A 25,816-nucleotide genomic window follows, 5' to 3' on the forward strand; every position below is an offset into this window, starting at 1 on the left:
CTGTAGCAAAAACTGGAGCATTTATTGGTTTCAGATGTTTAAGGAATCTCTGTCCATTCATTAGCTGATGACTAAGCTGAGTTGGGATTTCAGTGGCCACACATCACAAAGAATACAGACTTTACAAAATTAGCTCATAAAGTCACTAAATAAACAAAAACTAAAACAATTAGCAACAGCAACAAACCTTGGGGAGGGGGCAGTCTGATGCCCAGAGTTTCCACATTATATTATTTTAAATTCCCAGCTTTCAGTAAAAATATACTAGACATGCAAGGAACAGCAAAGTATGGCTTATACCCAGGAAAAAAGAAAGCCCATAGAAGCTGTACCTAAGGAAGCCCAGATGTTGTGCTTACTAGACAAAGACTTTAAATCAGCTATTTTAAATATGTACAAGAGTTAAAGGAAATTGTGGATAAAGAATTAAAGGAGACTGTGAGAACAGTGTCTTACCCAATAGATGATATCAATAAAGAGAGATAAATTTAGAGAAGTCCCAAAGTTGAAAAGTACAATAACTGGAATGACAGATTCATCAGAGGGCCTAACTAGCAGATTTGAGCAGGCAAAAAACAAAGAGTTATCAATCTTGAATAAATCAATTGAGGAACAGAAAGAAAAAAGAAAGAAGAAAACTGAGCAGATCCTCAGAGACCTGCATGGTAGCTTCAAGGTAACCACCATATGTATAATGGCAGTTCCAGAGGAGAGGTGAGAAAGTACTAGAAAGAGTATTTGAAGAATGAATGGCCAAAAACTTACCAAATTTTATGAAAAATATTAAGTCACACTACCAGGAAAGTAAGAACCGCAAGTAGAATCAACTCAAAGAAATCTTACTCCTAGACACAGCAAAATCAAAGACAATCTTGAAAGAAGCAAGAAACAAGAGATTTAGCAGGTATAAGGGATCCTCAATAGGATTATTATCTGATTCTCCATCAGAAACCATGGAGGTCAGAAGGCATGATATATTCAAGTGCTGAAAGAAAAAGAATTTCAACGAGTAATTCTAACAAAACAATCCTAAAATATTGAAGGAGAAAATAAGACATTCACAGATAAATAAAAGTTGAGAGAACCTGTCACAAGAAAATCTGCTCTTTGAGAAAAGAGGAAGTCCTTCAAGCTGAAATGAGAGAACACTAGAGACTAAATAAAATCCACAGGAAGAAATAAAAAGCACCAGTAAAGATACTACAAAGGTAAACATAAAAGACATTAAAATGTATTTTTTGTTTCTGACTAAAGCAAATAATTATGCCATGAAGCAATAATTAAAAATCTGTGTTGGCAGACACACAATGTGTAAAGATATAAATTGTATGACAGTAATGGTTCAAAGGAGGGGGCTGGGCACAGATCTACACAGGAACAAATTTTCTGTATATTACTGAAATTAAGTTTATATTACTCCAAACTATATTTTTTATAAGTTAAGATGTTAATTGTAATCCCCAGGACAGCACTAAGAGAATAACTCAGAAAACATGGAAAAAGAAAGGACAAGAAAATTAAAATACATGGAATATATATAAATATATATATATAAATTTGCCCCTCACTTCCTGCATTCTTTTGTGTTAAATATACATATTTTTATACATAATAATATATATTATAAAGTAATATATTTATTATATTTATATATTATTTATATATAAGTTTATAATATATAATATATAACATGTTATACTTAATATATTACATATTGCATTATATTGTATTATAATATATATTATATTAATATTATGTATAAAATATATTAATATTATGTATAAATATATACTATATTACATATTATATTATATATAAAATATATTTTATAATAGATATATAATATATAAAAGTATATAATATTATATATAATATATTGCATATTACATATATTAATAAATATATTGTATTATACTATATTACATACAATAATATATGTATTATATTATACTACATTATATATATAATATGTAATATATTATAATATAACATACATATATTATATATGTACTTTATATACAATAATATGTAATATATCATATATATATTAAATATATAATATGTTGGGGCAGAGTCAAGATGGCAGAGTAGGAGGATGTGGAGTTCATGTCTCCTCACAACTAGGGCACCTACTAGGTGCTGGTGGGGGACCTCAGACACCTAAGGGGATGGGAGGAATCCCTGTGCAACCAGGTAAGAAGTGGGAGGGAAGTGGGGGAGGGAAAGCAGAGGTGGGATGGGACCAGTGCCCCTGAGGGTGTGCTGGGGGAGGGGAGAGGTTCCCACGAGTGGAGCAGTCCACTCACAGCAAGGAGGTCAGCAAGGACAGAGAGGGACCTATGCAAGATCAGGGCATCAGAGGGTAATGTGGCCAACATCTCCCCTGCCTGCTCAGGCCCTGGCGAGCATGCTGGAGTCCTGAGCCTTAACCCTCACCCTTTGGGGCCCCTCCAGCCATGCAGGTCCTGGGCCTGAGCCCAGGACCTACACAGGACCTGACAGCCCAAGTGTGGCCCCTGACAGGGCCTCCTCTGGCCAAGCGGATCCAGGCAGACCGAACAGGCCTCCTGGCTGCGCCAGCCCCTGTGGGTGTGCTTGTGGAGGACTACGTCCCAGTTGGCTTGCACGGGCACATGTGCTCTGGGCCAGTTTCAGGAAGAGATGGTGAGAGGAACACGCAGAGGTGGGACTGACACAGCAGGTCCAGAGACCTACCTAGAGATCTTGGAGGCCTACCACGGAGGCAGGGGGAGGCTGTAGCTCACCACTGGGGCAAGGACACTGATAGAGGAGATACCAGGGTACTACTTTTTTAAAACTTTTATTCTTATTTTACTTATTTATTATTTTATTTTTCTTTCTTTCTTTCTTTCTTTCTTTCTTTCTTCCTTCCTTCCTTTCTTCCTTTCTTTCTTTCTTTCTTTCTTTATTGCTGTTGTGGTTCTGTTTTGCTTTGTTTCATTCTTATTGTTATTTTTCCTAATATATTTTTTATTTTTATAATTTTATATTATTCTTTATTCTTTGTTATTTTTCTGCTCTTTTGTATTTGTTGCTTTTTCTCTCTCTCTTTTTTTTTTTTTTTTTGCTGTGCCACATGGTTTGCAGGGTCTTGGTTCCCAGTCCAGTGGTTAGGCCTGAGCTCCTGTAGTAGGAGCACTGAGTCCAAGCTGCTGGACTAACAGAGAACGTCAGGTCCCAGTGATATTAATCAGTGTGAGGTCTCCCGAAGGTCCTCATCTCAGCACCAAGACCCAGCTCCACCCAACTGCCTGCAAACACAAATGCTGGACACCATAGGCCAAACAACCAGCAAGACAGGAACACAGCCCCACCCATCAAAAAAAAAAAAAATGAGAAGACAAAAAACTATGTCACAGACGAAGGAGCAAGGTAAAAACCTACAAGACCAAATAAGTGAAAAGAAAATAGGCAAACTACCTGAAAAAGAATTCAGAATAATCATAGTAAAGATGATCCAAAATCTCGAAATAGAATGTAGGCATGGATCAAGAAAATATGAGAAATGATTAACAAGGACCTAGAAGAACTAAAAAACAAACAGTGATGGACAACACAATGAATGAAATGAAAAATACACTAGAAGGAATCAATAGCAAAATAACTGAGACAGAAGAATTAATAAGTGAGCTGGAAGATAGAATGGTGGAAATGACTGCCAAGGAGCAGAATAATGAAAAAAGAATGAAAAGTAATGAGGACAGTCTCAGAGACCTCTGAGACAACATTAAATGAACCAACATTTGAATTATGTGTCTCAGAAGAAGAAGACAAAGAGAAAGGGTCTGAGAAAATATCTGATGAGATTACAGTCAAAAACCCCATAACATGGGAAAGGAAATAGCCATCCAAGCTCAGGAAGCACAGAGAGTCCCATACAGGATAAATGCAAGGAGAAACACACCAAAGCACATATTAATTAAACTAACAAAAATTAAATTCAAAGAAAAACATTGAAAGCAGCAAGGAAAAAGGAAAAAATAACATACAAGGGAATCCCCATAAAGTTATCAGCTGATCTTTCAGCAGAAACTCTGCAGGCCAGAAGGGAGTGGCAGGATATAATTAAAGGAATGAAAGGGAAAAACCTATAACCAAGATTACTCCACCCAGCAAGGATCTCATTCAGATCTGACAGAGAAATCAAAAGCTTTACAAGCAAGCAAAAGCTAAGAGAATTCAGCACCACCAAATCAGCCTTACAACAAATGCTAAAGGAACTTCTCTAGGTAGGAAACACAAGAGAAAGAAAAAGACCTACAAAAACAAACCCAAAACAATAAAGAAAATGGTAATAGGAACATACATATCGATAATTACCTTAAATGCAAATGGCTTAAGTGTTCCAACCAACAGACACAGACTGATTGAATAGAAACAAAAACATGACTCATATATATGCTATCTACAAGAGACCCACTTCAGACCTAGAGACACATATAGACTGAAAGTGAAGGGATGGAAGAATATATTCCATGCAAATGGAAATGAAAAGTAAGCTGGAGTAGCAATACTTATATCAGACAAAATAGACTTTAAAATAAAGAATGTTACAAGAGATAAGGAAGGACACTATGTAATGATCAAGGGATCAACCAAGAAGAAGATATAACAATTGTAAGTATTTATGCACCCAACATAGGGAACCTCAATATATAAGGCAAATGCTAACAGCCATAAAAGGGGAAATCGACCGTAACACAATCATAGTAGGGGACTTTAACACCCCACTTTCACCAATGGACAGATCATCCAAACTGAAAATATATAAGGAAACACAAGCTTTAAATGACATTAAACAAGATGCACTTAATTGATATTTGTAGGACATTCCATCCAAAAACAACAGAATACACTTTCTTCTCAAGTGCTCATGGAACATTCTCCAGGATAGATCACATCTTGGGTCACAAATCAAGCCTCGGTAAACTTAAGAAAATTTAAATTGTATCAAGCATCTTTTCTGACCACAATGCTATGAGATTAGAAAGCAATTACAGGAAAAATACTGTAAAAAGCACAAACAGTGGGCTTCCCTGGTGGCACAGTGGTTGAGAGTCTGCCTGCCGATGCAAGGGACACGGGTTCATGCCCCGATCCGGGAAGATCACACATGCCACGGAGCAGCTGGGCCCGTGAGCCATGGCTGCTGAGCCTGCACGTCCGGAGCCTGTGCTCCGCAACGGGAGAGGCCACAACAGTGAGAGGCCTGCGTACCACAAAAAAAAACCAAAAAAGAGCAAACAAAAAAACCCACAAATACATGCAGACTAAACAATATGCTACTAAATAACGAAAAGATCACTCAAGAAATCAAAGAGGAAATCAAAAACACATAGAAACAAATGACAATGAGAATACATGACCCAAAACCTATGGGATGCACCAAAAGCTGTCCTAAGAAAGTTTACAGCAAATTAATCCTACCTCAAGAAAAACGAAAAATCTCAAACAACCTAACCTTACACCTAAAGCGACTGGAGAAAGAACAAACAAAACCCAAAGCTAGTAGAAGGAAAGAAATCACAAAAATCAGAGCAGAAATAAATGAAATAGAAGTGAAGAAAACAGTAGCAAAAATTAATGAAACTAAAAGCTGGTTCTTTGAAAAGATAAACAAAATAGGTAAACCTTTAGCCAGACTCATCAAGAAAAAGAGAAGACTCAAATCAATAAAATTAGAAATTAAAAAGGAGAAGTTACAACTGACACTGCAGAAATACAAAAAATCATGAGACTACTACAAGCAACTCTATGCCAATAAAATGAACAACCTGGAAGAAATGGAAAAATTTCCTTCCAAGACTGAACCAGAAAGAAATAGAAAATATAAACAGACCAATCACAAGTAATGAAATTGAAACTGCGATTAAAAATCTTCCAAAACGGGCTTCCCTGGTGGTGCAGTGGTTGAGAGTCCGCCTGCCGATGCAGGGGACACGGGTTCGTGCCCCAGTCCGGGAAGATCCCACATGTCACGGAGCGGCTGGGCCCGTGAGCCACGGCCGCTGAGCCTGCACGTCCAGAGCATTTACAGGTTCCAGAAAACAGGACAAATCTCAATGAATTTCAAAGTATTTAAATCGTACAAAGCATGTATTCCAACCGCAGGAGAATGAAATTAGAAATTAATAACAGAAGGAAATTTGGGGAATTCACCAATATGTGTAAATTAAACAAAACACTCTTAAATAGCCAATGAGTAAAGAAGAAATCATGAGGCAAATTATAAAATACTTTGAGAGGAATGAAAAACACACAACAAAACTCATGCAGCAAAAGCAGTGCCCAAAGTAGACACAAAAATTTCCCCCCAAAATTCTAGCAAGCTGAATCCAGCAACATATAAATAGGATTACATATCAAAACCAAGTAGAATGTATCCCAGAAATGCAAAGTTGGTTCAGCATACAAAAATCAGTGACTATAAAACACCATTTAAATAGAATAAAAGACAAAACCCACATGATTATATCAATAGAGAAAGCATTTGACAAAATCCAACACTCACCAATTAAGAATAGAAGGTAACTTCCTCAATCTGATAAAGGCCATCTAAAACAAACACCCCGCTCCCCCCCCCAGTAAGTATCATATAGAATAGCCAAGAATAGCCAAAATATTATTTTTAAAAAAAGTACAAAGTTGAGGACTCACATTTCCCAGTTATGAAAATACAGTAATCAAAACAGTGTGATGCTGACATAAGGACAGACATATAGATCAATGACATAGAATTGAAAGTCCAGAACTAAACTCTTACATATATGGTCAATCGTTTGCCAAGACCATTCCATGGAGGAAAGAATGGTTTTTTCAATAGATGGTGCTGGGACAATTGGATACCTACCTGGAAAAGAATGAGTAGGACCCTTACCTCACAGCATATACAAAAATTAACTCAAAATGGGTGAAATACCTAAAGGTAAGAGCTAAAATTACAAAACTCTTAAAAGAAAACAGGTGTAAATATTTGTGACCCTGGATTAGGCAACTGTTTCTTAAATCTGACACCAAGAGTACAGAAAAAACAGAAAGAAAAAAAAAGGATAAATTGGACTTCACCAAAATTCTAAACTTTTGTGTATCAAAGGACGTCACCCAAGAAAGTGAAAAGACAATCAATAGAATGGCATATGTGAAAATAATATGTGATTAGAATCTACTATCCAGAATATACAAAACACTCTTACAGGCAATAATAAAAATAAAAATAATTTCAAAATAGGCAAAGGATCTGAATAGAAATTTCTCCAAGGAAGATATACAAATGGCCAATGAGCACATGAAAAGGTGCTCAGCAGCATTAGTCATTAGGGAAATACAAATCAAAACCACAATGAGATACCCCTATAGCTATTACAAATATTGGTGAGGATGTGGGGAAATTGGGAACTTTGTACATTGCTGATGGGAATATAAATGGTGCAGCCATTGTGGAAAATAGATTGGTAGCTCTTCACAAAGTTAAACATAGAATTACCAATGACACAGCAATTCCACTCCTGGGCGTGTATCCAAAAGAACTGAACACAGGTACTAAAACAATACGTGTACACATCTGTTCATAGCTTCTCCCAGAACTGGCAAATGGTCCCAAGGAAGTAGTAGCCCTACATACTGGGTTCATCTCTTTGGATTTATGTTTTCTCCCATATCTTGGTTCTATATTTCATCACCACCTTAGTAGCACACTGATGCCTTTGAGCAGAATTTTTCCCCTAGTTTTCCTCAGGGAAAGGTTTGATCTGAATTACCCGATATTTTCCTAGTTTAAGTAAAATAATATTGATTCTATCCTGGATACTCTTCTTTCTAGACCTTTGTATCTTATCTACTTATGGAGTTTCAAATATCATCCATATGCATATGGATAGATTCTTGTAGTTCTCATCTTTAGCCAACCAGTCTGAAATATATTATACCTTTCTCCCAAACAACTGCACTTCCTGGAACTTCTTGAACATGACATTTGTGTATCTGGGCATATGGTCGTCCATCTTTCTATTCCGCTTTGAATGCTCTTCCCTCTGCTGTCCACCCGGCAAACTCATAACAGTTTTTTAAAATTCCATGCTGGTATCCATTCCACAGTCTTTTCTGATTCCCCGTGCAGAAGTAGGTGCCTCTCCTCTGTGTTCCCGTAGTATCCCAAGAATAATTAATAATAATAATGTTATGCACATTAATTTATAAACTTATAATTTTAAAAAATTATACATTGCACTGTTTTTATTAAATAATTTAAGGACTATTCAAAATGCTTCCCCTATATTAACTTATCTCTCATAACAATCCTATGAATCTGATAATATTATTATTCACATTTTATAAATGAGGAAATTGAAGTGAAGTAACTTGCCCAAGATTATGCAGCTATTAAATTGCAGAGCTGGAATTTTAACTCAGGCGTCTGACATCAGCCTGTAACCTTTACTATGCTCTCTGTCATCATATTGATCATAATCATCTTCTCTGTCATTTGCTGGGCTGTTAATGCCAAGCGTTATGTTAAAGGACATGATCACATCTTAGAGCTCTATAATGTAGGTCCCATTTTTTTCTTATTGAGGAAATTGATGCCCCCAAATTTAAGTAACTTCTCCCTTATGTTCATTGTGTTAGATTGCAATTCTCCACTCTTCCCTAGATCCATGCCCTTTACAATATGGTTTTGTAATTCTTCCCATCAAGAGGTAAATTTCATTTCCCTAGTCCTTATATCCAGAATGGCCTTGTAATTTGCTGTGGTCAATAGACTGCAGGAAAAGTGACGTTTCAGTTCCAAGCCTGGGCCTCCAGAGCCCCTGTGCACCACTTTCCACTTTCTCTGTCATGGGACGCTGCCACTGCCATGAGAACAAGCCAGGGCTAACATGCCGCTGCTGAAACCATGCTCAGCAGAGAAAAGTCATCTCAGATGAGGTCATCCCACACCAGCCAACCTGCCAGCAGACCACAGATGTGAGAGAGGTCAGCCAACTGGAGACATGTAGAAAATAATTGCTGTTTTAAACCCCTACATCTGGGGGTAATTGGTCATGCATTAGTATGGTAGCAATACATAACTGATTCAGTCATATAGCCAGGAAGTGACAGCATCTCTCTCTCTCTCTCTCACACCCACACACACACGTGTGCAAAAATATGACCCATGTGCTCTTATCCATACAGCTTGATAATAGGAGACTAAGAAATTAATTTAACCCCCATTCATGAAGGCATGAATGTGGAGGGGGCACAGGGAAACCAGAACAGGAGGTAACATAGGAAGGAAGAGGAGGGGAGGGGCCACGAAGAACTTTCCAACCCCTTCAAACTGACTTGCCCCCTCTCTGTCCCTTTCCTTTTTTTTTTTTTTTTTTTTTTTTGCGGTACGCGGGCCTCTCACTGTTGTGGCCTCTCCCGTTGCGGAGCGCAGGCTTCGGACGCGCAGGCCCAGCGGCCGTGGCTCACGGGCCCGCGGCATGTGGGATCTTCCTGGACCGGGGCATGAACCCGCGTCCCCTGCATCGGCAGGCGGACTCTCAACCACTGCGCCACCAGGGAAGCCCTGTCCCTTTCTTAAGAGACCCATCCCTCGACCCCTCCCTCTTCCCTCCCCCCCCCCCCCCAGACCTGGAGGATCCTTCAGAGGGAGGTTCAGACCTCTTTCTCTTCCTTTGCTGGAAGTGTGTGCTTCTGTGTGAGAAGTAGGTCTTGAAGTTCCTGTTCTTTCCGTTCCCAAGTCTCTGGGGCTGAAAAGGAGGAAAAGATATTAGTTATCAGATTTTTAAAATGTAAATAAAATATACTCCCCCCCCACCTCAGAAAAGCACCTCTTCCTGTTAAGCGTCCGGAGGTTTATAAGGCACTACCGCCTGACTGAATTCTAGCAAATGCAGATGGTGGTGGATCAGCATTAGCCATTGAGTAGAACTTAGCCTTTGGTCTTTCCAGAACAGAGTCAGCTGAATGAGGATCCCCACGGGAAGACACGTGCCGCTCAGGAATGAGTCAGTACTGGAGTCTCCTGGGGTAGAAACTATAATCTTCCGAGGGCAAGAGGTTGTCAGTGCTAGTGATGTTTGCTCTGCCCAGAAATACAGCAGCAGAGGCCAGAGCCTCTGTGCTGAACCTACCACTGCTTCAATGTGCTCCCTTCCCCACTGTCCAAGGAAAGGTAAAATCTCATTCTTTTATTTATTCAACAAATAAAATATCCACTATGTCCTAGACACTGTTCCAGGTGCTGAGGATGCATCAGTGAATAAAACCAAGTCTCTTTCCTCCATCAAACTTGTATTTTAGTGGAGTAGACAACCAATATATACATAGATATGTAATTCCTAAGTGCTTTAAGGAAATATAAAGCAGGATCAAGGTGAGAGGACAGGGAGTACACTTGAGCAGAGACTTGCATTAAGTGAGGGAGGAAGGCACGTAGATATCGGGGTGGAGTAAGCCAGTGTGAGGAACAGCACACTCAGCGTTCCTGAGGCAGCAGTGTGCCTGGTCCTTCAGAGGTCCAGCCAGCAGCTGAGCTGCAGCAGACTGATCAAGGGAGGTGGAGATAGCCATGGGCCAAGTCATGCAGGAGTTAGTGGGCAAGAGTGAGGGCTACATTTTATTCTATGAGATGTTACCTTTCAGCATACCCACTATAGACCAATATACAGGAATACTTAGAAAGTTTGTTGACTGAACGGGGCGGGGTAACCCTCACTTTATATCATTTGAGACAAACTGTACCCAGTCATGGCTACACATGAATCATTTGTGTAACTATGTGACTCCTGGGCCCACTTACTCATCAAAATCTCTGGAGATGAAGCCCCAGAATCAGTACTTAAAAAAAAACTCCAATCATCATAACATATGGTTGTATGTGCAAAGAAAACGTGTGAAAGGATTTATACCAAACTACAATATGAACCTCAGGCACATGAATTTAGTTCTGAGTAGAAATGCCATAAAGAATTTAACTTTTTAAAATAGTTCTCAAAATCAGACCTTTTAAGGACAGTTCTGTCTTGGTGAAACTGCTACCAAAGACATCCATCTTGTAATATAGCTCTAATAAAAAGGATCAATTTGATACTGAATTGCAAACTGGAATGCACTCATTATTTGCTGGGTGAATGTCTTTTAACAGCTTACTGTCAAGTATGTCGGTCACCCTATTGTACTGGGTTGCTGCTATCACAGTAGGAACTAACTCATGACGTTTCCATTATTGCTGCAGTAGTGGAAAAGTTCTAATCTACTAAAGCACTCTATTGACACAACTTGCTTAGGTTTCAAACTATTTAAAATCCTTTTTGATTTAGATAGGTTAATTAACAAATAGATGAATGGGCTATCTAACCTATCACCAGGTATTGCATTATGCAGACTTATCCAAACAAACAAAAAAAGGTTATACTAGAAAACCAATTTAGTACACAATTTAGAGAAAAAATTTTATTGCAATATAAAACGCACTTATAAAATGTCCACAGAAGGCATGTAATTCTTCACTGCTATATAAATTCACTGGGAATACTTTATTCACCTTCTATTGTTATGATGACATCACCTAAAACATAAACGATGAGTTATACTCTATAACAAATGCATCATTGATTTTCAACAATCATTGGTTTAATAATAATTAGTTTAAGATTATATAATCACATCTATATTCTGGAATGTCCACTTACTTTCATGTAGTGTAACAGAGTTTAAGAGCATAATTGCACATGGATGGTGGAGAAAAACATTCACTACTAAATTATTTTATACCTTCATGACAGGTTAACTTTCTTCCTGACCGAAAATAACAGCTTCAGCAGCTTGGCCTACGGTCGACAACACAGCTCCAGGATTCTCAATGCAGTAGTTTGTGTGCATGTGTGTCTATGTGTGCACCCATGGAAAAACTTAAACTACATCTTTCATAAACAAGTGCAACATTACCGTCAATTATTTTGCATTATAGTCTGATTATTTGTAAACAAACAAAACCCCACACAAATACTCTTAATTCTAGAAAACAAAAAAATCTGTCAACTCATAATTATTCTAACATGCTTTTAGTTGAACACACATTGAATTTCTGAAAGGTGCATATATTACCTTAGATAATAAAGTGTAAAAATGAGCGTTTCATATTTTATACTATGAAATGTACATTTCTGGTATTTGTTCTATGCAGCATAAAGTTTAGATCAAGAAATTCTAAATCCCGGATCCCCACAGTTCGTTTAGAAAAGTCCTCTAAATTACGGCTCTTGCAGCAGGTTTATCAGATTAAACATGATGAAGTTTTCTAGCTCCCTCTATTTCAAGTATCAGAGAAAACGAGGCTCAAAATCTCTGTAGGTTGTAATTGAAAATGCAAAGCTTTAGAAAACAGTTAACTGTGTTTTGAAATAAGATATAAATTGAAACAAGATTTATCTGTGTTAGGCTGATGAGTACTAGGACTTTAAAATAATTCTGTTAAATCTGAATATTTGCCTATAAATATATGATTTTAGAAATCAATCGGTTTAAAACTTTTTCAATATTGTTGACTTTAGTTTTGTTTGCTTTTGAATGATATTAATTTAATATTCAACTGGACATAAATATTTGGTCTCACACTACCTATAATGAAATGACTTACTTTTGAAATGGAAAATTTTTAAAGCACTAGAAAGAGCATTTACTAAAGCAGTTTCAACGTGTCTTTCAACATCATCAGAAATCCTGAAGTATATATCTGGTACCCTTAATGTTTCAGAGTGAGTTGATTTTCTGAAATTTTAATGCCATTTAAAAAATGAAAAAGTCAAATAGAAAAGACTGCTGCAATAAAGCACTGTTTCTAAAAGTTGTAGACATGATCTCACAGTCTGAGTGAACACTGCTCTTCAGAGCACCTTTTCCTAGGCACATGAAGTTTTCAGCTTAGAAAATAATCTAATCTGGTCCTTAACATATTCATTAAGTGGAATGAATATTTTAAGGTCTTCCTCTCTCCCTTGAAGAAAAAAAGTGATGTATCACCGAAGAGTAATAAGAATTGTTTCCTACTTTAGATTTTCTGGAATTGGCCCAACTCTATAAAATTTTAAGAACTATGTGAAAGTGTGGAATCATCACTCTATGAAAACTGTGATGAAATTAAACATCATTATGTCAAACCCTTTTCTAGCTTTAACTCAAAAATAGAAATCATGAGTCTTCTATAACATTAATTTAAAAACACACAGAAGTGAAAAGTGCTGATTTTCAAAAAGTACAATTTTTTCCCCTACTATACATCAATGTGGAATGATTTCAGTTCTCCTGTACTAAAAGCTGGACTTTTAAAAAAACTAGTATTGTAATAATTTTAATCAGTAGTGGCTTCAGTTTCAGCTGGACCCCTAATTAGTCTTCGAATTCCTCTTTTTCCTGAAGGACCTTTTGGTTTTGCAAAACTTTGTTTATGTGCATGCTGCTTGGGGTGTACTTCTTCATAAAGGAAGTCTGCAGTCAACTCATCCCCATTGTCTATCTCGATCTGTAAGAGATAAAATTAGCAAAGTGTGATGCAATGTGAGAAAACACAACATTCAAAACCTAATACAGATTTGGATAAAGATGTGGCACATATATACAATGGAATATTACTCAGTCATAAAAAGAAACGAAATTGAGCTATTTGTAATGAGGTGGATAGACCTAGAGTCTGTCATACAGAGTGAAGTAAGTCAGAAAGAGAGAGACGAATACCGTATGCTAACACATATATATGGAATTTAAGAAAAAAAAAATGTCATGAAGAACCTAGGGGTAAAACAGGAATAAAGACACACACTTACTAGAGAATGGACTTGAGGATATGGGGAGGGGGAAGGGTAAACTGACAAAGCGAGAGAGAGACATGGACATATATACACTACCAAACGTAAGGTAGATAGCTAGTGGGAAGCAGCCGCATAGCACAGGGAGATCAGCTCGGTGCTTTGTGACAGCCTGGAGGGGTGGGATAGGAAGGGTGGGAGGGAGGGAGACGCAAGCGGGAAGAGATATGGCAACATATGTATATATATATAACTGATTCGTTTTGTTGTGAAGCAGAAACTAACACACCATTGTAAAGCAATTATACTCCAATAAAGATGTTAAAAAAAAAACACAAAACCTAATACAAGCAATGAGCCAGTTTTCAGGTGTGAACGCTCACCAATAAGTGCATAATACTCATTCCAACAAGAGAGAACCAAGGACCATATGAAAATAGTTCACTTTCATCTTATTTGGGGGGGAGGAGGAGGGAGCTAAATGAGTTGCTTGAATATATAATTAGCTATACTCATTTTCTATTTGGTTCTCTCTTTCTTCTCCAATTTAACTAATGTTTAAAAGTAGTACAGTAGGAATCACCACTATATTCTTAAGTTGTTCTGCTTTGGTACACTACATATTTTCAAGAAACATTACTCATGGCCCTTTCATCACTTGGGTCACTTGAAATCACTCTATAACACAGGTTGGCGAACTATGGCCTGCAGGCCAAATCTGCTCAAGTTAAGAGAGTGTTTTACATTTTTAAAGGGTTGTAAAAACAAACAAAATAATAAAACAAAGAAGAATATGTGACAAAGACCATATGTGGCCTGGCAAAGCCTAAAATATTTACTATCTGGTCTTCTGGTAGAAAAAGTCAGCCAGCCCCTGCTATAGAAAGTGATTCTTAAGAACTTAAAAAGCTCTTAAAGGGCTCAGTACCTAAAACACTGGTAATTTGTAAGGACCTGTGTTTTAAGAGTTGAAGGGCTGAAGAATAAACCATCTTTTCCCATGCCTCACCTGCATTTAAGAAAATAAATTTAAGGAAACTTAGCTCCCCAAATTCATGTTTATGCCCATTCTCTCCTTTCCCAACAACTGGAAAGATTCTCAACCATCCCATGGTTCAGTTATAAATAGAGACTGTAGTTCCTTATTAATAAAGTCTTGAGACAATCACAAGTATGCAGCTTTAGTAGCACCATCCAGCAAAACTTTCTGCAATATGGAAATGTTTTCTAAATTCTGCACCATCCAATACAGTGCCATTGGCCACATGTGGCTAAAATGAGCACTTGAAATGTGGCTGGTGCTTTTAAGGAACTGAATTTTAAATTTCGTTTAATTTTTATGTATATTTAAATTTAAATAGCCACATGTAGCTTGTGGCTACATATTAGAGAATACAGATCTACAGGGAGACTGGGGTCATGATAGGCCATCCTCAAGCACTTAGAGGAGTTCCTAAGGATTTATGATGAGAATAAGAAAAAAAAAACTTTCATTTATAAACCACAATACATCACGAACTACACGAAAGACAATAAAAATGTAACAAAAACTGAAAAATTAAAAATAAATAGGTAGGTATTAAATATATTAATAAGATAAATTAGATAAAATAAATTAGATAAATAAATAGATAGATAATTACCTTTCTAATGACATCCATTTGTAGTTGTCTTTCTACAATCTCTAGCAGAGGGCTCTTGCAGCTAGAATACAGCATCCGTTCTCTTATACTGCATGTGTATCCAGGCATTGAATAAATAAAAACTATAAATTAAAATAATAATAAATCCAATTAGCAGCATATCAGTTAAAGCACATACTAAACCTCATAAAGCTACAACTAAGCCCTCTGGCCAAGAAATAAGAAAGAATATAGTGATGAAATATCAATCAGCAAACTGAAAGTATTATGTTAAAAAAAAAAGTATCATATACCTATAGACTCCAAATAGTCTCCTTCATGGGAATGTTTATACAGAAAGAAATGATAACGTGCTGAATCTCTGGGAATCCTCTTTGGCAAATCTTTTAGTTCTGTATTTATTGTGTTGGCCAAAATTATAATTTCATTTTTTATATCTATTTCCTGTCAATAAGAAACAAAATACATTTATTAAGACAGATACACAGAAATTTAAAATTCATAAATTAAAAAACAAGGAGACAAGAGGAAACTTACACAATTTCACTTTTTCCACAGTGAATATATATTGCTTTTGTAGTTTAAAAAAAAAATGAATAAAAAATAAAAAGGAAGCAATAAAAAGATTTAAAATCCATTAAAAACAAACTTTATACAAGCCATAGATACCAAAAAGTGAAGCGATTTCATAATAATCATTATATCTCTTACCAACTGCACATAGTTGAGCTGTCTGTTATTCAATTTTTCCAAAGCCTGAAAAGCTTCTCGAGAAATAGGAAATGCTACTCCTTGTAGTGTTTGATGCTTAGTGTCCACACTCACGTCAGTTTGTACCTAGTATGACAGATTCAATTTACCGATGAAGTTTAGCATTTAGCAGTGTCAGATGGCAAAGAGAAGAAAACCCAAGCTCTACAGAGTGAGGGTCATTCCACCCTTGGCCATTTTAATATAATTAAAATTAACAATTAAAACACTATGAACTTAAAAAGCAAATAATTTTCACATTTGTTTCAGGTTCTGCTAGCACTTTGTCAACATGCAGAGTGTATGCCACATTTTGATGAAAATGCCAAAGTGAACATCTGAGTTGAGTGTGCAATGTTAGTGGGGCTTTGCTTATATGTTTGGTTTGGCACAATTGCCATGAGCTACATAAGCTCTCTGAAGTGTCTTCAGATTACACTTTTAATTACAAAGTTTTACTTGATAAAATTTATGAACAATGTGATATAAATATAATATGCATAGAACTTTACTTTGTTCTGCTAGACATAAAATGCAACACAAACACCATGCACTGAGTTGAAAGGAGTACAAACAATATACAAAGACACAACAGAGCTCAACAAATTATACTACTGCAGAAGTTCCACACTTAGAGCTTTCATTACTAAGAACATGGGTGTGCACGTATTGGAAGAAGAGAAGAGTACGTCAAGAAAGCTTTCAATGCACATATTTAAGACTTTTATACTCAGTAAATGACAGCATAGTATAGGGTCTCATTTGCAGTGTTGCAACAAAGTCAAATAGAAATTTTACTTTAAAAAAAAAATGAATGGAGATTCTACAGCATAAATGGTATTGCATAATGAAAACATCATAGAACATATGCAAATGCATACCCCAATAAGATCCTCTGGGTTCTGATTGCAAGGAATAAAACAAACTATCAAACTTGTAAAAAAAAAAAAAAACCATGTAAAAATCCATACTCAAATAACTTGAGTTAAAATAATATAAAGATAGATCCTTGCTATCAGGTCAATATTAAATAATATTCAATCACTTTTCAGACTGATTCTTATTAGTCTGTTACTCAGACAAGTGAATAGTAGTTTCTGCTACTTGTTCTTTTCTATAAAATTCCGTTAGAAATACAGTAGCTATTCTAACTTAGAATTGCTGCAGTAAACACATTAGAAATATGATAAACTATAATATGGATGAAATTTATTGACTCTAATATGCTAAACAAGTACTCAAATAACCATCTCCCATATATATCTATATATATGCACACACCCATCCAAGTAATGTCCATAGAAGTTAATTTATAGAGCCTCTAGAAATCCTAAACACACTACAGCATTTATGTTTTACTCTCTTTAGTCGTCAGTATTCTCTGAAATAACAAAACAAACCTTCTTCAGGCAACCTCATTAGATATAATATCCCTCACACTACATGGGTAACACATACTTTTCCCATTTATCGATATTTAGTATTCAAAGTACAAAGTTAAAAACAGTTGTACTTCTCACAGGAAGATTACTAATCTATAACCTACATTATAAAGACAGGAGAAAGCTATTTATGAAACTGACATGAAGTTTAATATTCACTTTTAACTTTTTCCTGAAGACGCATTGAGCACAGTCTTGTCAGTCTTGTCTCTAAACTGAACAGAATAAATGTAAGCTATCTAACTTACTTATTCTCTAGTTACCTCTTCATCGATTAATTAAAAATATAATATTTTTAATCACTTAGAATCTTGCAAGGTTTCAAAATGGTAATAATACCTCATTAATTTTAATCTGTCGTAATTCTTCTTCAGCTGCAGTCAGTGGGGCAGGAGAAGACTGTGACAGCAAATATTTCTTATATCCATGTAATGACACATCTTCCTGTGAGCACAGAAACTGACTGTTACTAGTTGTGAGGCTACTTTAGGAGAACAAAATCATTAATTTAACAGAAAATATTTTAACTAAAAATAAACAGTAACAATAATTTTATTACTTCTTTTTTTAAAAAAAATATTCTATTCTACAGGTTTCAAAAGTTTTAAGGGGATTAGCTACACTTCATTTCCAATTTACAATTATTAGATCTTTTGTGTGAGTGTGATGGTGGTAACGCCAGCCACATGACGAACCTGATCATGCTTCAAGTCTATAGGACAATTATAATTAACCTGGGGAAGCCTGCCCCATAGTTATTCAATAATCAACATATTCAGATTCTGAATTCTGTACTGTAATGAATTATATAATTTCTCTACAATTATTCATAGAAAATAATTACAGTTCTTATTTAAAATAAAAAATATTCCAAAGTTTACTTCTCATCAAAATTTTGTGGTTTGGAAGACTGAGAATAGAATTGAGAAACCAGGCCACTTCACAACTGATGTGAATAAGCAAAGGATACCCATCTAGTCTCGTGCTCTATCCACCAGAATACATTACTCCCTGAATCACAATAAAAGCTCTAAAAAACAAAAAACCTGTTGAAAAAATACACTGTAATTTTCTTAATTTGGGGGTATATCTACATACATGTATTTACCATACAAATTTTATAATGAAGTAAATTCTTAATCACAACTTAACTAAATTTATTAATCAACAATTACCCCAATTAATTATCAATCAATTTACCTGCCTCAATGTTCTAGTTCAATTAATACAGCTATTGCTTCCACAGCATAAGTGTAAACATCCAAATTATCTAAAACCTACTATCTCTTTTTAGTCTCTCATTTTTCTGAGCCTATCTCCACATCCTTAAAATGAAAAGGTTGAACTAAATGAGGGGTTGAACTAAATGATCTCCAAGGGATATTCTAGTGTTTGAAGACTAACAGAGGAGATTCCAACATATTTTAAAAGTGTAAGTATGTTTCAATTAACTTGCATATCATATGAAACATAATATTTTCTCTTATTCTTTATGTTTACCGATTCACCAGTCATAATTCACATTAACTATCCCATTACCTCGGTGCAACATGCAGAATCTACATAAAAGTATGTTTTGTACCTTTACTGTTCCAAACACCTCATCTTTAATGTGGCCACCTCCAAACTCCTTTTTCAGAGTTGCTCTTGTTGCTGCATACAACATTTTTTGACGAACCTAGTAATTGTGAAAGTTTACTTATAAGTTTATAGATGAAAACTATCATTACAAAAGAAAGCACTTTATAAATGTATGAAAATCTTCAAGCACATTAAAAAGAAAATAAACTGTGACAAAGCTGAAGTCCGTTGACTATAACATGTTAAAATATGTGTATACAAATAACCATCATAACATCAGCATCTAAAATATCAACAGCTACTAAGGAAGACTTCAATTTATAAGTCATATTTTTTGAAAAGTAGAAAAAAACTAAATTTTAGAAAATCATTCATTTTTGTCAAAGTATAAAATGAATTCAGGAATTAAAAAATCTACTTAAAACACTGTTTTAAAATCACTGAAATGAAGTAAACTTGATAATCACATTTTACTCAAAACAAGTCTAGGTCAGACGCTACTTATTTAGTTGTTTAAGAATCAAATATTCATGGCATAACTATGGCATAAACCATTCTATGAGGGACAAAGTAGAAAAGAACTACAGTATATACTATTATTAATGAGTCTGATAGCATCTATGGAAAACTACTAAAAATAACTGCCAACCAATAGAAATCATTTCATAATTTTGTACTGTCAAATCCAGTATTTCTTTCAGCCAGCATATACAGAATTAAATAGGAAGTGATGACTTTTGAGAATGATATCTACATAACTTTTAAAATTATTATTTTTCTACAATAAACGAGAATTAATTTTTAAAATCTTGAGCAGTATCCATATACTAGCTTTTTGTTTTATTCTATTAATCAGTCTACTAACTCTCCTAAGAGAAATACTTGTTTGTGTGCATGCCCATCACTTGAATGGTAGCTATTGAGAATATTTAATAAAATGTTCAGTTAGTTCTATAAGAATTATTTCAATTATTACTCTCAAAGTAGTAACCTTCATTCTTCAGAGGTCCACAGAATCATTTATAATTGCCACAAATTTTTCAATTTAAAATCAATAATAATTCTACTGATTTCAATCAAGGTCAAGATTTCTGAATCTAAGTACATTACCCCTGATTCTACATTACCAATCACAAGGATTTTTTCCATGATCATTCCCATCTATGAGATACGACTGTTGCTTCTTAACTTTCTCTTGGCCTAGGAATATTTCAGAAAAAAAGTTCTAGCTTTTAATGTTAAATAAGTAACCAAAAAATTACTTACATGAGAATGGTCTGGAGACCACGCAATGAATATCCATTCATATCCCTGGGCATTCTGAGAATCTAACCTGAATAATACGTAGCACGGTTGTTTGTCCTCCAACAGGGGTAAAACAAAGGAATCATAATCCTTATCCCAGGAATCTAAAGGCTGCCTACACGCTCCAACCACAAGTTTCTCTATGAAGAACAATTTTTAAAAGATATATAAATGGTTTAAAATGCCAAATGGTAGAATAATGAAGAACAGAAGAATTAATAGTTAGTTCTTAATTGCTATTATTCACATCAAAATATAGAAAGGGCAAAGGTTGTAACACAGAAAATAAATATAATATAAAGCAATATTAAAAACAGATATAAAAATTATAACCAGCATAGTTAAAATAATGTTATAAACACAAGAAAGGAACGTACAAAAATGATTATAAATAGTTGAGTTGGATGGCTGAAGAGAGGGTGCTTATATTCTATTGTCCAAATATTTATGCTATAAATTATCAACAAAATATATTTAACTAAGTGTCCTACCGCTCAAAGGTATAATTTCTGAAATTAAACACTGAATTGTACAGTTAAGAAATACTAAACAGGTTTAGCTCCTATTTGGCCATAATGCTACAAATTTTAATATTTGTCCAGAAACAAACTGGTACAGCCATTTTGAGGCATTATTGGGCGAATCAAGTGAAACTGCTAATGTACTCTGCATAGAGAATCTCTTGCACATATATACCAAGGTGTTCACTGCAGCACTATAAAATAACAGTGGAAACTGAAAATAGCCTAAATGTTCATCAATAAGAGAATGGACATATAATATGTGGCACAGTCATATTATACAATTCTATTCATATTTAAAAAGAATTAGTGAGCCTCTATCAAAACTAATTATAAAAGCAATGTTTACAGGAAAAGGAATGATGCAGAAGAAGATGTCAGTTTATGTGAACTTAAAAACTCTAAACAGCACTATATGTTATTTAGGGATACATATAAAAAACAGATTGAACAAAAGTAAGGTTCCTAATACAGTTGTCTCAGGAGAAGGTCAGGAAGTAAAACTGTTTAAAGTGAATGTTCTTATATCACAACAACATTAAATTACAAAAGGCTTGAAGCAAATATGATAAAAATGTTAGCAGTTAATAATTTAAGAAGAGATGGAATTTGTTATATTATTTATTCATAATTTCCTTATTTAAAAAATTTTCTCAAAAGAAAAATAAAACCAGAAAATAGTGATATTCTAAAATATGCTGCTTTCCAGTATATGTTTATTCTTGTTGAGTGTGTTAACATATGTAGAACAACTGCCTATTTTTCAAACTATTTTGGTATTTTTAATATATAAGAGAAAATGGAAAGCAAATCAGATTTACTTCCAGTTTATGAAAGAACAAGATATTTTTTCCAAAGCAAAATATTTAAGGTATTTAAGAAATTAGGTCAATGGAATATTTTAACATATTCATTTGAGATTAAGTAGTTATAATATTAATTATTCACACTCAAACCAGCTGAATTAAAAGACTCTCCCACCCAGTGAATTTCCCTACGTACAGCTTTATTTTGAAAGTATCAATTTATAGTTTGTTACACTCAGAACTTTTTCCCATAACAAGAAAGGAGAATCATTTCTGCAGCATACACTGCAATCAAGTTGAGAAAACGGGAGAGTTTAAAATCCTTCCTTTCTGCCTCAAAACTAACTTTACTGAATAACAATTCACAAGTAACTTTTCTTTTGTGTGGGATAATCACCTGTTACTGATTTTCATTCCAGAGATGCAAGCCCTGATATTAGATACAAACTGTGGTACAGAAACTGAGACACAAAAAGTGTAAGAGGAAGATGTCACACCAAAAACAACATCTTTTTGTTTCCGTGAGAGTTAACTACAGAATGCAGAAGATAAAGTAAGCAGGGGCCCGTAGGACATGTCCAAAATGTAGAGGAGCCAAGTTAACTAAAGGCGAGCTCTGAACCTGCTTCACATTTATTAATAGTCCAAATCACTGACAATGATTTAGAAGTTTAAAAATACAACAGCCAATAATCCAAGGACAAACAACATTTAAAAATGCTTAACTAACCATTTTCAATCGATATCTTCAGAAGTCTGTATTTTCCATTTCTTGCTCTGGCAAAAATATCTTTAACATCCTCACTTGCTGTGGAAAAAGATATAGAAAAATAAACCTATTTTTAACACTTACGTATTAATACTTTCTGATGCTCCTTGAATAGGGAAAAAATGAAATGTAATACAAAGAAAACATCTTGAAGATGCAGTATTCTCTTATCAGTAATTTAAATTACAAAAATTAAAAGGTGTAACAGTAGACATTGTATACAGCTAAAAAACATAAATATTAACATATTTTAAAAGTATATTAATTCTAACCTGTTTTACCTAGATAATTCCATAGCAGAAATTTACACTGGGAATGAATATATTAAAGTTTCTCAAATCCAATAATCACAAATCACAATTTTGAAAAACACCTTTATTGCTTGTTTGAAAAATGCTGAAAACCTGCTTTCACTCTCTTCTGGTCCAATTTCAAGTTTATAATAAACAAACACACCTCCTTCATCAATTCATTTTTACATTTTCACCTTTAAAAACAACAATTAATGTCAAACACCCTATCCTGATTAAAGAAAAAGACAACACAATTCATTCAAGCTCGTACTTCTGGTCATACTTCTCTAATTCATATTTCTTAAAAACCTGGAGTAATCTCACTGAGCAAATATATATTTAATAACCTATCCCTTGTGCTATTAAAGCTTCAATTTCGTTCTAATTTTATTCTTGAGTTGTATATTGAGAACAAGAACCACTGTTTAGTAGTGCTTGCTATAACGCTCAAGCATGAAAGTCAATAATTATATATATCAAAACTAACGCAGACAAAACAATGCTTTTAGATTTGCGACTGTTTTGCTTGTGTTTGTGCGTGCAGGAGGAGGTGTGGGGTGGTGTCAAAGGCCCTTAAGAACAAAACACAATTAGACGTTCATCTGGGGAAAAGATTCGTTGTCCATTAACAGGAGGAGCTTGTGTTTACATTACAACTCGTTAAGTTATCGCGAGTAACCCGGGACATATTATTTGATTCTGATGAGGTGAGCGCTTTCAGACCGCCCATTTTCAAACCAGGAAATAACACAGGTCAATTTTAATCGCACATTCAACTGCCTGCCCGGGACGATTAAACGCAACCACACAGATCAAACTTTTCAGTTCCCTGGGTAGTATCTAAGAACAACCAAGACGCCTCATACTCAGGATACAGACAACGGTGTTGATGTTCCAATTTTGGAAGAAAATGCGGAAGAGTTTGGGAAGCACCCTTACTGGAAATGAAAAAGATTCCCGCATCTTTCTTTTGATAATCCAAATCTTGTAACAACTCTAAAGTTGGACCGTGAAAAAGAAAATTCGCCCGTCTCTCGACAGCAAAAAGAGCCCCAGTCGCCTCCACGGTTCCAGGTCTTCCCAGTCCGATAAAAAAGGGGAAAGTTGGGCTAACGGCGGCGAGGGCGGCGGCGGCGGCAGGCACGCCCCCTTCACCCCGGCCGCCGCGGAAAGCCATTTCCTTCGCTCCGGCGAATTTCGGATCCATCTGCAACGTGGCGGCGGCCGGCCCGGGCTGCGAGGGTGGCAGGCCGGGAGCGCCCGGGACACGAGAGCGCGGAGAGGCGCAGAGGCCCGGCTCGTCCCCGAGACCGACTCCCTGTGCTCCGGGACCGACTCCGGCCCTGCCCATCCCGCCGCCCGCCCGGCTCGCCGGGGGCCTCCCAAGAGTCCCTTCCCCGCAGGCAGCGCCGGCGCCGTTACCTTGGATGCCGGTTTGATGGGACATGGCGGCGGCCGCGGGCTCCCGGCTCCGGCGCTGAGTGCAGCGAGCGGCCCCGGCCGGCGGCTCCAGGAAGTGGCGGCTACTCCACCAGCCCCGCCGCGTCATCAGCCTGCGACCCGCCCCGCCCCGCCCCCGCCCCGCGAGGCCAGCGGCGTCCTCGCGCGGCCCCGTCGCTCTCGCTCCCTGCCTCCTGACACCTGCGGAGTCTCGGAGCTGCCGGACTGCAGGTCCAGACCCCCGGCCCGCAGCTTCAGCTCTCTGCTGGGGGTCACAGTCCACGTTATTTGCCGCCGTTTCTCCCCCTCCACCACGGTGAAACACTGCTGGACCGGCAGGATGGCTTTGCCCTGTGGGGTCTGCCCTCCAGTGACCCTGCCGACACCGCCTTTCACTGGTTCAGCAAAAACGTTGCTCAGAAACAGAAATGAACGTTTTACTGAACACACGTTTTCAGCTTTAAAAAGATGTGCATGATATCCTTCTTGGTTTACTCTTCCTGCAGTCTATACAATTTAATGTAAACGGTCACTCCCCGCCCCTTTTTTATAAAAAGAATTAATAGATAGGCAGTCTCCCATGAAAATCCCCCACGCTTTTAAATTAAGTTTATCTCAGACTGTTAACTATCCTTTCTTTAGTTGGGCACATTTAGACACCAGGTTTTCCTTTCTCTTCATTCCAAAAAGAGCCACTGAGAGTGAGATTAACTGACTTGAGTACTCCTCTGTGGTCAGTAGGTAACAGCAGATATTATTAAAAATTATTTTTCATTTTCTGCTTTTATGAGCATGTATTTCCCTTTCTAAGGATAATTTTAGTAGTTATTTTTGTACTACTTTTCTAGGACTCTTAGATTATAGTTTCCTAGGTGGAAAGCTGGGTCTTTTGTTTTTAGGGCCTTGAACTGACAAGTATACAAAAGTACAATCTGATTATCAACAAATACTCTGAACAGGCCAATAATATAAATGCAAGTTAACAAAATCACTCTTCAAATGCAATGTATTTTTAATTAGTTAACTAGCCGCTGGGTAATTGATTTCTTTATGAGGGTCACAGCAAACAACGTTGCTATGCCCTGTTTCTTGTTACTTCAGCCTTATTTCTCAAACACTTCCTCATATTCTGGAATAAGCAAAATGTAATCTGAGTTTTATAACTTGTTTGGATTTAAGAAATGTAGGGAGGTGTTTCATGCTAACCAAATTCTTCCTGACACAACAGTTCACCCTAATTTACCAGTTTTGATAGCATTGTTGAGCACAGAGAGTTCATCTGCAATTTTTTGACTGATTGATGTTATGGTGACTAGGGAAAATTGCCTAAGGAGGTTGGCACTACTCAAAAGTACTGATGAGAAAAAAATAATTCTCCCATATTCATGCTTAGAAAAGACCCTGGTATGTTCAGCCCTGGAGAGGAGGAAAGTCCAGGTAGGTTGGATAAGA

The 25,816-nt window shown here is 36.3% G+C and overlaps 1 protein-coding gene across 5 annotated transcripts in view; it reads right to left on the reverse strand.

Moving 5' to 3' along the window:
• TWF1 (twinfilin actin binding protein 1) overlaps window positions 1-24,501 on the reverse strand; it is a 35,107-nt gene extending 10,606 nt beyond the window's left edge. Inside the window, exons 1-11 of one of the 5 annotated variants that reach the window (XR_002644369.3) lie at window positions 24,347-24,501; window positions 22,593-22,670; window positions 20,497-20,675; window positions 19,232-19,327; window positions 17,989-18,093; window positions 16,169-16,294; window positions 15,751-15,901; window positions 15,458-15,579; window positions 11,485-13,531; window positions 9,670-9,758; window positions 7,947-8,154 (exon numbers count right to left, since the gene is read on the reverse strand). Coding sequence is in view for 1 of the 5 variants with exons in the window: in XM_022572418.3 (XP_022428126.2) it covers window positions 13,361-13,531; window positions 15,458-15,579; window positions 15,751-15,901; window positions 16,169-16,294; window positions 17,989-18,093; window positions 19,232-19,327; window positions 20,497-20,675; window positions 22,593-22,670; window positions 24,347-24,473 (1,155 nt within the window). In the remaining 4 variants the exon portion in view is untranslated. Of the gene's footprint in view, window positions 1-7,946; window positions 8,155-9,639; window positions 9,759-11,448; window positions 13,532-15,457; window positions 15,580-15,750; window positions 15,902-16,168; window positions 16,295-17,988; window positions 18,094-19,231; window positions 19,328-20,496; window positions 20,676-22,592; window positions 22,671-24,346 lie in introns of those variants that run through there. The other 4 variants (XR_002644368.3, XR_002644367.3, XR_002644370.3 and 1 more) reach the window with 4 other exon arrangements.
• Window positions 24,502-25,816: the final 1,315 nt, after the last annotated feature.

The sequence above is a fragment of the Delphinapterus leucas genome, chromosome 11, assembly GCF_059928025.1.
Source record: "Delphinapterus leucas isolate spDelLeu-1000000601 "Yukka" chromosome 11, BTC_Dleu_Yukka2, whole genome shotgun sequence".
Lineage (NCBI taxonomy): Eukaryota > Metazoa > Chordata > Mammalia > Artiodactyla > Monodontidae > Delphinapterus > Delphinapterus leucas.